Source organism: Hoplias malabaricus, chromosome 12 (genome assembly GCF_029633855.1).
Source record: "Hoplias malabaricus isolate fHopMal1 chromosome 12, fHopMal1.hap1, whole genome shotgun sequence".
NCBI lineage: Eukaryota > Metazoa > Chordata > Actinopteri > Characiformes > Erythrinidae > Hoplias > Hoplias malabaricus.
The window spans coordinates 26,372,982-26,386,853 of NC_089811.1; the positions used below are offsets into that span (position 1 = coordinate 26,372,982).

The 13,872-nt window shown below is 37.2% G+C and overlaps 1 protein-coding gene across 1 annotated transcript in view; it reads right to left on the reverse strand.

Annotated features, from left to right (window-relative positions):
• The window catches only part of slc49a4 (solute carrier family 49 member 4), a 38,687-nt gene that overhangs the window by 21,941 nt on the left and 2,874 nt on the right, over positions 1 to 13,872 (reverse strand). The window contains exons 2-4 of the mRNA XM_066686855.1: positions 11,245 to 11,338; positions 3,804 to 4,075; positions 1,460 to 1,589 (exon numbers count right to left, since the gene is read on the reverse strand). Of these exons, the coding sequence (XP_066542952.1) occupies positions 1,460 to 1,589; positions 3,804 to 4,075; positions 11,245 to 11,338 (496 nt within the window). The remainder of the gene's footprint in view (positions 1 to 1,459; positions 1,590 to 3,803; positions 4,076 to 11,244; positions 11,339 to 13,872) is intronic.

Genomic DNA, 13,872 nt, shown 5'->3' on the forward strand with positions numbered 1-13,872 from the left:
ACCACAGTAATCAAGCTGTGGATAATGGTTCAAGGAAAGCTGTTATAAAGTGATGACATTATAAGCTTTAGAGAGAGACGTCAAACTCAAAGCAATTAAAGAAGCCTTCTTTCAAACTCATGAGACATCTAAGCTTTAAGAGATAACTCTGCTCTGCAAAATGAAATGTAAGTACACTCCAAAGACTGCAATCCCTTAACTTCAGTAAACAACAACTATAAAGTGCCTCTATGGAAAGCTGCTTTCACAAAACACATCATTTCAATGGCTTTTCATTCTTGTTTAACATGAAGTGGCCAAGTAAAGATTTCCTGCTTTCAGTGGGATTGCAGTTAACATTATAGCTTTAATGAGAGGTTCCATTCAGTTTTTTTATGCAGAACAGACTGGTTGTCCTTCCGTTTTCTCTCAGCTTGCCATCATGCAGCACAGTTCACTTCATTTTAAATGACAGTGAGTGTTGGAGAGTTCTGGATCATCTCGGCTTAGTGAACTGCTGGAAATTTAGTGAACTGTGCTCATATACCAGTGCCACTTGATGGTCACTTTTTATTTCAGTCCCAGTCCTTCAGCCCATTCCAACAGAGCTGAAGGAAACACACACAAGGCCAGGATGGTTGTCTCTGATCTGTAAACAGTGACACTGTCTCTAGCTTTGATAAACAACCTCTATCAAACAGGGCTCTGTGGAGAACTGTGAACGCTGTGGTCAGTCTGAATTTGGCAGATTTCTGTGGCCAGTGAGAGTACACACGAAGATGATATATTTATTGTGCAGGGACACTGTGCCAACTTAAGACTTGATAATTAATCTAGGGGGATGGAAGTATGTCTTTGATGTGCATTAACTAACCAGAGCAGATGGAGAGTGGCGAAATGACAAGACCCTATTCATTAAGATTCTCTGTCACTTATATCCACACCAAATTAATCTCTTCATTAGTAGATTCTTCAGAAGAAGGAATGAATATATTGATCTCAACAAGTTTTCTGAACATATTCAACAATGTAAAAATATAAGTTGCATATTGTAACATCAGTACACATCTGTATGAATGACACTTAGATGTGTGAATCTGCATACTTAATCATGTATGGACTAACCAGAGTTAGTAGACTATGGGGTTGTGGACTTGTGTACACACCAGACCTCTGTTCAGTTTGAATCTGACTATCAAAGCATCAATAAATTAACTGATTAATTATTTTGGTTGACGCATCTATGTGATATATTTTTATATACATACACTATGTGCTGATGCATCAATATTTACTAAAAGTAGCTATTACAAACAAATCTTCATGGATAAATAAGAGGGAACTTTAATATTTATATACGGTTAAAAATTATCTCAAAAGATGTTTTGTTATTTAGTTTCAGAGTTTGTTAACGCTGTTGTACTGTAGGCACTGGGCATCATGAGGTAGGTTTGGTGTAAGCTGCTAGAAAATTGAATACCTCAGTAGTCTGCAGATGCTGCTCCTGTAGCTGAGACGCTGGCTAGCAGCTGCCACGCTGGGTGGCATGGGTGGTCTGGATGGGAAGTACAGCAGCACGGCTAGAAACAGGACTGCAATCATCCCCAACTCTGTGTGTTCACATATAAAACAACACTGTTAACAAGCTGATAACATGGGCAATTCAGCAAGCTAAAGCCTCCTTTCTAATCTCTCAGAGAGTGTGAGGCTCAAAGTTAATCTGTCACTGTTAATAAGTAGCCTTCACTGTGCTACATAGCTGGGTATATTTCTCAGAGATTAAATTCACATTGAGAGAGAAAGAACCCATGTAACACCATTAACCGTCATCTGGCTCACATTCATCATGAGTTAACTATGAGTCTAACAGATTTATTACACTACTGTATAGAGAGGAAACATGAGGAAACATGTAACGAGACAAGTTTTCGCCTCATTAACCATGGCCTAATAGCAACAGATACATTTGATACTTGCATTCAAAAGTCAAAGTCGTCCTGTTATGAATAAAATATATCAATATGAACAATTGTATTTCTGAACACCTCACCATTTATATTTAGAGCATATGATATGTACAAACTACAGTGACGCTGATGTTGTTGTGGTGTGTTAGAGTGTATTGGGGCTGTGCTCATACGAGTGGTTTCAACGCAGCAGAGCTCCTGGAGCTGCTGTGCACTTGCTGACTACTCTATTAGACACATCTTTACCTTTGATCCACTTTCTAGATATGAGAAAGTCAGAGAAAATAGCTCATCTGTTGCTGCACAATTTGTGTTGGTCATCCTCTAGTCTTTCATCAGTGGGCACTGGATGATGACCACAGGACACAGTTGACTGGATATTTTTGGTTGGTGGACTATTCTCAGTGGGTTTAAAAATTCCAGCAGTACTGCTGTGTCTGATCCACAAATAACAATGCAACAAACAATAACCACACACCATGACATCAGTGTCACTGCAGCACTGAGAATGATCCACCACACAAACAATATCTCCTCTTTGGGCGTTCTGATCTTTGTAAACAGGGTAAAAGTGGAAAAAAGTATACAGAGCAACAGACTATACAATGTAATTACAGAACTATAAAGGGCACCTATATGGTCAGTGAAGCTACTAAAATGGACAATTAGTGTAGGAACAAGAACGTCATTTTAATGTTTTGGCTGATTCATGTATATAATGCAGTATAGTATTATAATAGCCAATATTACAATAATGCTTCTCAGCCCTCTCACAGTGACCTCCTAAAAAAAAAACCAGCAAACACATTATGGAAATGAAAAATGTTTCTGATATTTAATACTAAATATCAAACCTCTCAAATATTTTGCAGAAATCACTCCAGCCCCTGGATTACAACCCCACATTCAAATCCTGCAGAGTTATGACTGGGTTATTAAATAAATACATTTACCATTACTGAAAGGTTAGACTTTTCTCATATTTTTAGTGTAAGATCAAGCTCATCAAACAACAAAGACCATTTTTCATACTGTGCCATGCTCAATAAAGGATGCTGTTAATTCTGAAGGTTACTAAACTGTGCAGCTCTTCCTTGTTCAGAAAATGTTGTCATATCACTAATTCAGGCTACAAAACACTCCTTTTCTCCATTTCTGGCTTTAGAAATAGCCACAGAAATATTCTAAAACACATCAGATGTAGGGCTCTTAATTTTCCAAACATTCCCTCCAGTTATGGTCATAGATCATTCATGCATATTTCTTTGACGAAAATGATTTGACCTGTTCTTTATTAATACATTAATAAACAGTCTTTTCTTTGACATAACTCAAATGCTTCACAGTTAGTCGATTTCCAAACAAAAGCATTCTATAGAACTGTAATTACATTCAGTTTCATAAAGCACAAACAGTCTTTCAATACTTATTTTAGGGAAGACTGACTATTGCTTTTCTGATCGTGTTAGATTAATGTTTATTTTTTGTCTCTTGAGGAGACATGTCAAAATATGTGAAATATGTGATTTCATTCCAGTGCCTACTGTCACATATACATTACAGTTCTAAAGCCAAAAGAATATTCTGGTTTTATTTTACATTTACCCAAGTCAGTGATTGATTCTTTTAAAGGAGTGGAATTTTTCTTTAAATCCTTTCATTTTCTAAATCAATTAAGCAGAACACCAGCAACTGTTCTTTAAGTTGAAGTAAACTCAAATGTTGTTCAGAAGTTTGATTTCTGTATTTGGTTGGCATGATGAATCATGTTGCTTGAAACTTCTTTTCGATTAGGTAGTGTACAACAAACAAAAAGAGAATTTTAAGTTTTGAGAGTGCTGATTTTTTTTACTGTACCTGTATAAAGAACAAACTGTATCCTGTTCCTGATGTGGCCTGGATCCAGCCAGTATGTGTTGGTGTTCACTATTTGCGTATCATTTGGTGCTGGAACTGCCAGAGGACCAATAAGGAAAGAGCAAGCTGCACCAAGGTAGCCAACAAGCGATGCTACAGCTGTGGCTGTGGCCCGTTGGTCTGTAGCAAACCAAGTGGTTGAAAGGAGAGGACCGGCACTCATCAGAGTTGGACCAGCCAAACCATTTAGAAGCTGACCCCCATGAATGAACCTGCAAACAGAGGAAAAAAAAAAAAAAAAAAAAAAAAAAAAGAAGAGACACTGACTCACAGAATAAGATTCCTTCTAAATGTATCACTGTTATTTGGTGACCAAATTAAAAAGCTAGTGAAAAACTCCAGCTATAGCATTATGTGTTATCAGTATCCACAGGCCCAGGGAGTGACAAAAAGAGTCATTTCAGCAAATCATAGGATGAAATGAAAAGGAAAAAACACACACACAAAACACATCAAAACACTTACAGTCCAAAAACAAAACAAACCAAAACACACAAATTTGCCAAGCAGAGAGGGAAAAAAACTAATTTGAACCAGTCTATTTATAGCTACAGCACTGATTAAATACTGCTATCTGCATCAGACATGTTGTTGACTGAGGAGCAGCAAAGTCAGGTTTCTCTGTCTGTCTGGTGGAGGGTAGGGGAGGGGTATCCACTCAGAGGCTCCTGGTGGCTTAGACTGGTCTGAATAAATTGGGTCCTGACCTGCCCTGGGTACACCATACAATGCCAACAGAGGCAGTAGTAGTTTACCGAGTCCCTTTCCATCTGCTACAGACAATATGTGGGGGAAAAAATTTAAACAAAGTATTTGATACATGGTAAGCTACTGTACTATTTAAATGGCGAATGGATTTGAATCAACATCTACAAATAAGTAAATAAATAGATAAAAATAAAATCAATATTTTCAATTGTGCAGAGGAACATAAATAATATATTTAATCACATAAAATATTAAATGACAAAGTAAAACCATTTCCTGATTTGAACAGATCCAATAATTGTTGACAAATGAATGGAAAATATCCACACTGAACATTCAAATGCTTCTCGTGGGTAGTGGGGTGGAGGGTTAGGGGTAAGCAAAGTTCAATTAATCTACAGTAAGGTTTCAATTGTGAAGGTTACCCACACTTGGGGAAATCTTATATTTATTCTAAAGACTCAGCAAACTGTCAAGCTAGCAAAACCTTTGATGGCTACATCAGCTTTGAAAACAAAACCTGACATTATGGGTCAAAGTAAGCAGAATGCTCTGGAACCATATTATGGTTAAGGCAAAAATGTAAAAGTAAAGGGCAAAAAGCTTTAGTCGTGTTTTATGCTATGAAAACAATATCCCCAATATCTCAGTAGATCACAGGTAAAAAATAAATCATTAGCAGTCAACAAAGACATGCATTCTCTTGCAAGAAAGTACATTAAAAAACATTGATCTCATTCAGAATGTTGTGAAAATAAAATACCCCTAACCCTTTACTTTCAAATCCTTGACGCTGTGCTCTTTTGTTCCATGTTATCATCTGACTTTGTTCCTGTGGTAGACTTTAAATCCTGCCTAATATGTTATTCCATTGGACTCCAGCTACTGTGATGTTGGTGTTCATGTTAAACCCCCTTCATAACACTATCTGTAATAAAATAGACAAGTGGCTGGGCTTTGTTCAGGAGCTGGATGGAGGCAGCACTTCCACTGAATAAGCAGAATCCCTCCACATTTGCATTAACGGCAGACTTCATTACAACACTCCTCACGTAGCTCATAATTGGATAGCAGCTGATTCCAAATCCCAAACCCAAAGCTGATCATTACGACTTCAAGACTGTTGCCAGCTACTCTGTGAAAGAATAAGAAAATTATGTTAAATCTGGCCTAAAGCCAGGCGATGATAAGATCAGATTTCACCCACTGGATCGAAGCAAGAGCCAATGAGTTCCATTCACTGAGCTAATTCACTCCCATTCTAATTATTGGAGGCAAAAAGCTGCTCATGGGTGACCTGAAGCCTTGCTGTATGATCTGTCTTCTAGATCAGCTGACATACAACTGTAAGACCAGATACAGTGAGGCAGGGCACAAGCTAGAACAAGGGAAGTGCGAGGGAGCTGGGCAAATTACACAGAGAGAGCTTGGAAATTTAGATGGAGATTATTAACTTAAAAAATATTGATAAGGAGTGTTAGGGGAGTCTTAATATACTCTTATTAAATGGTCCTCTGACAGAATATGTCCATTAGACCACCCTAATAACCTATATGAGCGGCACAGCTGATCTAATCTAGTCTCAAATATCTCTCCTTGGTTGTACAATAAAAGAACTGGGAAATTATTTCAGACAGACTTCAGTATGTCTTCACTTCAGATAGTGACTTCAGATCGTGTAACTTTCACTAAGCAGTTTACAGAGGTTAACAATGTATACCATCAAGCATCCTCACTAAAATAAAACCAAATTTGGAAGAGCAAGGAGCAAATTTTATACTCATGTTGTAGTATGCTTCCTATTCAAGTTTTTGGCCATGAAAACAAAGGCAACAAATAACAACAACAAAAGGCTGGCAAATGCATAATGGCTGTGATGGCTGGTCATTTTCTTTGCCCTGATGAAGTCGTGGCACTCATGCTACCACAGCAATATAGCTGGCTAGGCTGCAGATATGCTGCTGACATGTCAAGGCCGAAATAATCAGGAATTCGGCCACAGCACCCAAGCAGACCCCTTTAATCAGAGCCACTGCTTGTTATTTGCATACATTTGTCCAGACACTCACAATCTACTTTGATTTGAGAGCAATCATTGGAGTTCCCAATCAGAGGCCATCGTGGTAATAGATTTTCTCAGGTTGAGGCTCAAAAGTTTCATTCACAAGCAAGATAACAGTGGATGATTCAAGAAGAGAATTAGGAGTCTCTCTTACATACAAATCCATCTTCTCACAGAAAAAATAGCCTACCCATGAGTATGCCATGACAATGGATTCATCAAACATGATGAGTTTGTTGTAAAAACATTTCAATCTCACACAAACATGCTCAACCATCTGCCATCAAAGGCACCTTTCTATTTCTAGTTCCACAAACAGAAAGCATTTTTTAATGATTGATCTTTTGATATAAAAGGCACTTTGAGAGTTTTGGAAATGTCTGTGAACATTCTGACAGTGGACACTGCAGGAGGGTAAGTCATGACTTTACATCTGGAATCCAATTACTTCTTTAAACATCCTCGTTTTTCACTACAGATATTTTTCACTTTTTAGACAGACACAGGGTAGCATTGGTCAGATCCGTATTTTAATGTCTCTGGAGGTGAAAGACCACTAAGCTAATTCTCAATGCAAGTACTGACACCTACTGGTGAAAGCAGAGCTTGTTTTTTGTCTTGTTTGGCAATGTCTGTTTTCATTGTAATTTTGATTAGGAAGTAAGAGGATTAGAAGTTCAAATAACATGGGGCCAGAAGACATTGTGTTGAAGGTGAACTATTTCAACACCTCTGCCTGGTTAAACATAAGCCAGAGGGCTACATCATAGGCTTAGAAAACACAACATAAATCACACCTACAGTGTCAAAGCTGTAACAACTGAGCTGTATTACAGTGCTGCATAATGTATATATGATAAATATCTGTGGGTGCTAGACCTGGGCTGGTGTTAACGGAATATGCACCATAATGTAATATATAAAATGTACTCTATGCGGAAGAAAAGTTAAATAGCACAAACAGCACACACTAAATCATTTGGTCAATACATACACCTGACACCATCAAAAATTCTTTACTGTGCCACAATATTTATAGAAACAATGAACATTGGCATATTCTGCCTGCAGTGGGTCAGCCTTAAATAAATCTGTCCCAGCCCAGAGAGATCTTTGGGGTTCTTGTTTAGCACAGTGTATTTTGGATTAAGGGCAATTCCTTACATTACTCTACAACTTCAATATTCACATTCTGACAATTGTAACAAAGTCCCAATGTCCCACAAAGTTGTTTACTCCATGGAGTTGTAACTCCATTTTTTTATCATTTGTTTTTTAACACTTTCACTGTATTTACTTTTCATGCAGTTGGTACTCTACAGTGCATAAATAATCTGTGACAGCAAAACATAAGTCAATATTACCCACCTATGAAGCAGGATTAAAGCAATATCCTAATCTCTTTGCATGATTTTCAAAGTCTCTGCGGTCTCTTTATATATTTATAAAGAGATATGTATTTATATATATATATATATATACTACAAAGCCCCTCAGCTCTAGAACAATCTTCCAGCTAGTGTTCGGGACGCAGACACAGTCACTATGTTTAAGTCTAGGCTTAAAACACACTTGTTCAGTTTAGCCTTTGGCAACTAACCTCTGTCTAGTTTAAGGTTGTCATTTCAGGAACTCATGGACATGGAGAATCAGGGTAAACCTGGATGATGTGCTCACAATTTCTCTTGCTTGGAACGAAAGGATATCTTTGCCTGAGCTCCTTCTGGTTTCCCTACTCCCAGTCTGTTACAGTCAGATCCGTCACTACACTAAAGAAAATATTCACATGCTCTTATTCTCTGCTGCACTCAACTAAACTAACTGCTTCCCTTTACTGTTTTACTGTTTTCTGAGAGAATGGTGGCCCACTGATGGAAGATTGTTTGCTGGATTCTCCTGCAGACCAGACCAGACCAGCTGCTCACCTTATTATTATTATTATTATTATTATGTAGCATAATGACACTTCATTTGTGATCATTTAAAATTCAATCTATAGTTTGATCAGAGGAGGATGGGTCCCCTTTGTGAGTCTTGGTTCCTCCCAAGGTTTCTTCCTCCAGCCTCGAGGGAGTTTTTCCTTGCCACTGTCGCCTTCGGCTTGCTTGCATTGGGCTTTGCTTTAAATGTTCTGTTTTGAAACTGTGAAGCTGCTTTGTGACAACGTCAGTTGTAAAAGGCGCTATACAAATAGATTTGATTGGATTTGATATTTATAAAATAAAAATGAGTTGGCCCGTGAAAACATTGGAAATCTTTTAGTTCACACAACACAGGTTTTTATTTTCATTCCTTTTTACACAAAATCCCTTTAAGAAGAATCTTTAAGAAGAAGGGTTAGCAGTTAAAAAGAGGGGGATTCACAGGTGACTGGTTGAAAAACTTTGGCCACAGAACAATGCCTGGATATTTTTGTCTGTTGGGCTAATCTCAGTTGGACAATTTTTAAAACACCATTAAAAGATTTTCATAGTTCTTCAAGGTGAACTGTCCATAGTGGCAAACTGAAGCCTGAGATTCTCCGTTGAAGCTACAAGACACCTCCCTCAGGGAAGCCGGCTGTCCTAAATGCAAACAGGGGTCAAGCAAGAGACCACAGACTCTGCTGTAAACAAACACATAGGGAACCATTTGTACTGTGCTCTATTACTGTTTATTTTTTAAAATGTAAATGCTACTCATTTAAAAACATCAAGTTGAACGTCTCTAAACAAATCGAAGGGATTTCAGAAACAAGCAAATGATTGCATTTATGTATTTAAGCATCTACCTTTATAGCCAGTGTCTCACTTTTATTACAATGGGAAAATCCAGGCAGCCCATTCAAGACCTATATTATGTGGACCCCCACAAGTCTAGATCCTCCTCAGGGACACCATGAGCAATTATACAAGATATTTATGCAAATAAAAAAAATTGGGATGTCAGAAACACTGCATCTTATGTTCCCTGAATATTTTTTTTATTTTTTCTTCCACTATAACAAAGCCATCATAACCACATCTGACCAACGTACTGTATTTTAGATCGTCATATTTAAGTCTGCTTTTTATACACAGGAAATTCCAGTGTACAATGATTATGCAAGTCTAAAACAGCAGGAGTTTAAAATCACATCATTCAATAATCCACTGAACACAATTCCATATTCTTCAATAAAGGAATGTGAATTTTAGCCCCCAGCTCATATCTTAAAAAAATAGCTTTACATCATCTGAAATTAGTTCATTGTTAAATATAATAAGACATACATAAAATATTAACAGTAGCGTGTATAATAAAATTACTTTCTTTATCCAATGTAATTTAGATAACCTTGTCTGGACCTTCATCAGACAAGCAATTACTTTTCTGAGAAAAGAAAGTGATTCTAGGCCTTTATTCCTGGATGTGCAGTATTCAAAAGAGAATGTTTTTGAAACATTATTTCTCAGCCAAATCCTTATACAAGACTTAAAAGGGGCAGAATTAAAAAATAAATAACAACTAATAATAAAAAGCAGAAGAATGAAAGGTGTCCTCTAAGGCCTTAACTGGAACAACCACATGGAACATATTAACAAACATGCAAATGAAGCAACATAAAGCCCAATTAACTGTCACTGAAATATGAACAATTTATGCAACAGTTCTAAAAGAACAATAGCAAACATAAAAGTATCTGTTTAAGGGTGTCAGGACTAAATCTCCTATGTAACTTCTTTTTCCACTTAACTGCAGTTTCTTCTTACTAATTAAGTCTAACCTGAGATTAAAAACAATTTAAACACTCACCCCTGCAGACTCTGCCTGCCAACACATCTTCTGCCTTTCTTTAATGTATAACTTTTATTATTTAAACTATATTTTAAGTTCATGATTCAGTATTTTCTCTGTATATTTCACATAACTGGCCAGGTTACTCTGTAAACTGTCTAAACATTCCTGAAGTAAATATTTTGAGTGCTCCAGGGTGCTGGGTTTGTGAGTTCCAGACACACCACCCCAGGTGACTGTCTGTTAGGAGTTAGGTGTGTTTGCCCTGTGTGCGCATGGGTTTCCTCCAGGTGCTCTAGTTTCTTCCCACGACTGTTCATAGGTGGACTGAATATTCAAAATTGTCCCTAGGTGCAAGTGTATGGTGCCCTGTGATGAACTGGTGCCCCATCCTGGGTGTGTTCTGAGTAGACTTCAGACCCACCACGACCCTGAACTGGATAAATGGTTACGTTCAATGAATGAATATATTCTGGGTTCTGCAGTGTAAAAGTGTATTTTCGAGTTATCAAGAACTATGCTTCCTCACTCACTTGTAATAGTTTGAAATATCGAGATAGAAAGGCCTGATAACAGTGGTAAAAGTGTTCCACTTCTCTGACGTGTGCTCTTTTACAAGCCTATTACATGGCAGCAAATGAAAGTACACTTTCAGAGAATAGGGTTTTAAACATTATAACAGTCCACCTTATGACACATCACGACTGAGAGGCCAGGGGCAAAACAGAATAGCACAATTTAAACTGAAGTGAAATCATTCCAAGGTAAGGTGTGAAAATTGTTTTGACCTTTCCAAAATGTTTTTCTTCAGAAAGAATGTGGGGTGAAATGGTGCGTTGTGAATTGGAGTCTTACCAGCGTCTCAGGTATAGGTCAGTGAGGGGAATACTCCGCAGCGCAGCTCCCAGCACCATGAGGAAAGCAGTAAGCAGCAAAGACACCCGGAGCCCTGCACCACAGAGCAAAGGGGAAAGAGTCAGTAAATTCATACTTACCATCAATCCCATTTTCTCATGTGTGAAACATTCAGTGAGACTGCAGTAGAGCACAGACTCACAAAAGAGAACAGCACCTATTTTAAATCATTACACTATCCATGTTTGTTTGACAATGAGAAATAAAATAGAGCAGAAAAGGATTCAATGTTCAGCTTTATGTGTATAATAAATTACAGATTAGTTCAAAAAAATAAAATTCAACTACAGCACTAGGATCAGGGAGATCTTTAAATCACTGATGAATGGGAATTTTTTTATGATCAGTCTGACGCTGGAATGGCAGCTTGTGATTCAAACATCTTTTTTATCATAACAAATTTTATTCTAGCTTGGAGTTACACTAACATTTTACATGTAATCACAAGAGCTGGGCATTATACCCATCAAAAGATGCCCCTTCATGAACTGCACAATCAAAGAAAAACAAAAGAAAGTCATGAATGAAGACAAACTTCAGGCAGAAATTCTGCCAATGACTAATAACACATTACACTGACAATGTCTCCAGTGTGACCCCATTCAAATTGGTAAAGGCTTATAATGACTGTCATTTTGTCCCAGTGCTAACTATGTACATTTAATTATAAGTTCATTTTTAGAGTGCTACAGCTTATAAAGAGTACTTTTTTTGTAGAGTGTACTTTTCCAAATAGGGCAATCAATAAGATGTTAAATGCAATCTGAAGATGTCCCGATGTGTCCTTGAGATATAGTGAGTTAAGACAGGCCTTGGTGATGTGTCTTTTCTGTAGTATAAGGTCAAAAAATGTTTAAAAGATGAGCTGCATGTCCTGTCTAACTCAATTCTGCTTCACCTGTCCGTTTCCAATGCAACTCACATGACCATCATTTAAGGGAAGCTTAAAACAGACACTTTCCTCTCTGACAGTTTCAATTCTTACACAGACAGGGAACGTCCTGCTATAACATAAAAAAGCAATGTAAATAAAGCACCAATACTTCATTTGTTTTATTTAATATATGGAATATCTAAGCATGGGTGGGGCGCATCTACTAAACAAACTCCATAGCATTGAATAATAGAGAATGTCTAAATCACTTTTTAAAAGTTACTAAATATTAAACTGAAAAATATATGTTTATACATTTTGAACTTTTAAAGAAGTTGTGGGTTCTATTCAACCCCTGGCACAACATGACACTTCTAACAATATTGGTTAAAGTTCTATACATAAAAACCAAACTGCTCTCCAGTCTAAAGCCCTATTCTGCATTTTGATGTAATTTTACAACAAGACGACAGTAACATTTATGATGTGTCTGCACTGGATAAGACATCTTGGTTTAAATAAAAGAGATAGAGTGGCAACTCGGTTTACACATACTGGGATGTTTTCCATCTTTTATTACAGTGTGGACTGTACACATACTGGAGTTTTTAGACCATCACAACTATTCTGAGAACTGCCCACCATCCAAAAACATCCAGCCCTCAATGACCTTATCTTCTAGACCTTCATATCGGATAATAAGTGAGATAATATCAAACAGGTTCACTTACTCCTAGTCCTTCACAAATTTATAAAAACTGCTATTCTACACTGCTTAATGGTATTAAGTTCAATGCTATTATTCATTCATATTATACTGTCAGAAGTATTACTCCTCTGAGTATTGATAATATTGTGGAATTCACAGTGTTTTTCAATGCATGAGGTTATCAGTGTACTTTACATATCCCTCTGATTTGTGCTGTACATTACATCACTAAATGCTTCCTCTATTCTTTAAAAAAAAAAAAAAAAAAAACTCTTTCAAATTTATTTTAGCCTGGGATATGATGGAGTATTCACTCACATGTCAACTCACTTGGGATTATTATGACCTGAGGTTATTTTCCTGGTCAATTTGCAGTAGGGAAAAGGCTCCAGAATGTTTGCTCTCTGGCAAAATGACTCAAATGATCCATCATGACAGTCTGGCAATAATTACATTGTCTAATTCCCTAAAGTAAAACTAATCCCCCACAAATAGAGCTTAAAACTCTGAACCAACTTCCTGTGGTTGCATCCTTCCAAAGTGAGTAGAAACAATAAAACTGAAAGCACTGCTGGCAATAAACTGAGAATGAACAATTTACAGAAGTAGATTCCAAATTCAAGAAATTCACTTAAAAAGAGGAAACTATTTGTGGACTTTCATAATGAAAGTGCACTCATTTTCAGTTGCATAAGGCACCATATATGTAGCAGAATTTTATGAAGAAGTGAGAGAGGATCTACTGTCAGTTAAATGTTCTGCCAGTGCAGACTGTACAGGTGCTAAGTACTTACAAATGTAACAGAAAATGTTCCTAGTTCAGACAGACGTGCCATAAGACTGTCATAAAATTTTAGTTGATAATAATCTGGCAAGTAAAAAATTCTCAGCAGCTCTCAGTAGTAGTTCCCAACTGAGGACAAAAACAGCTCTTATTAAGCGAAAATAAGCAAACACCAACTGCTATCAATGGTTAGAATTGTTT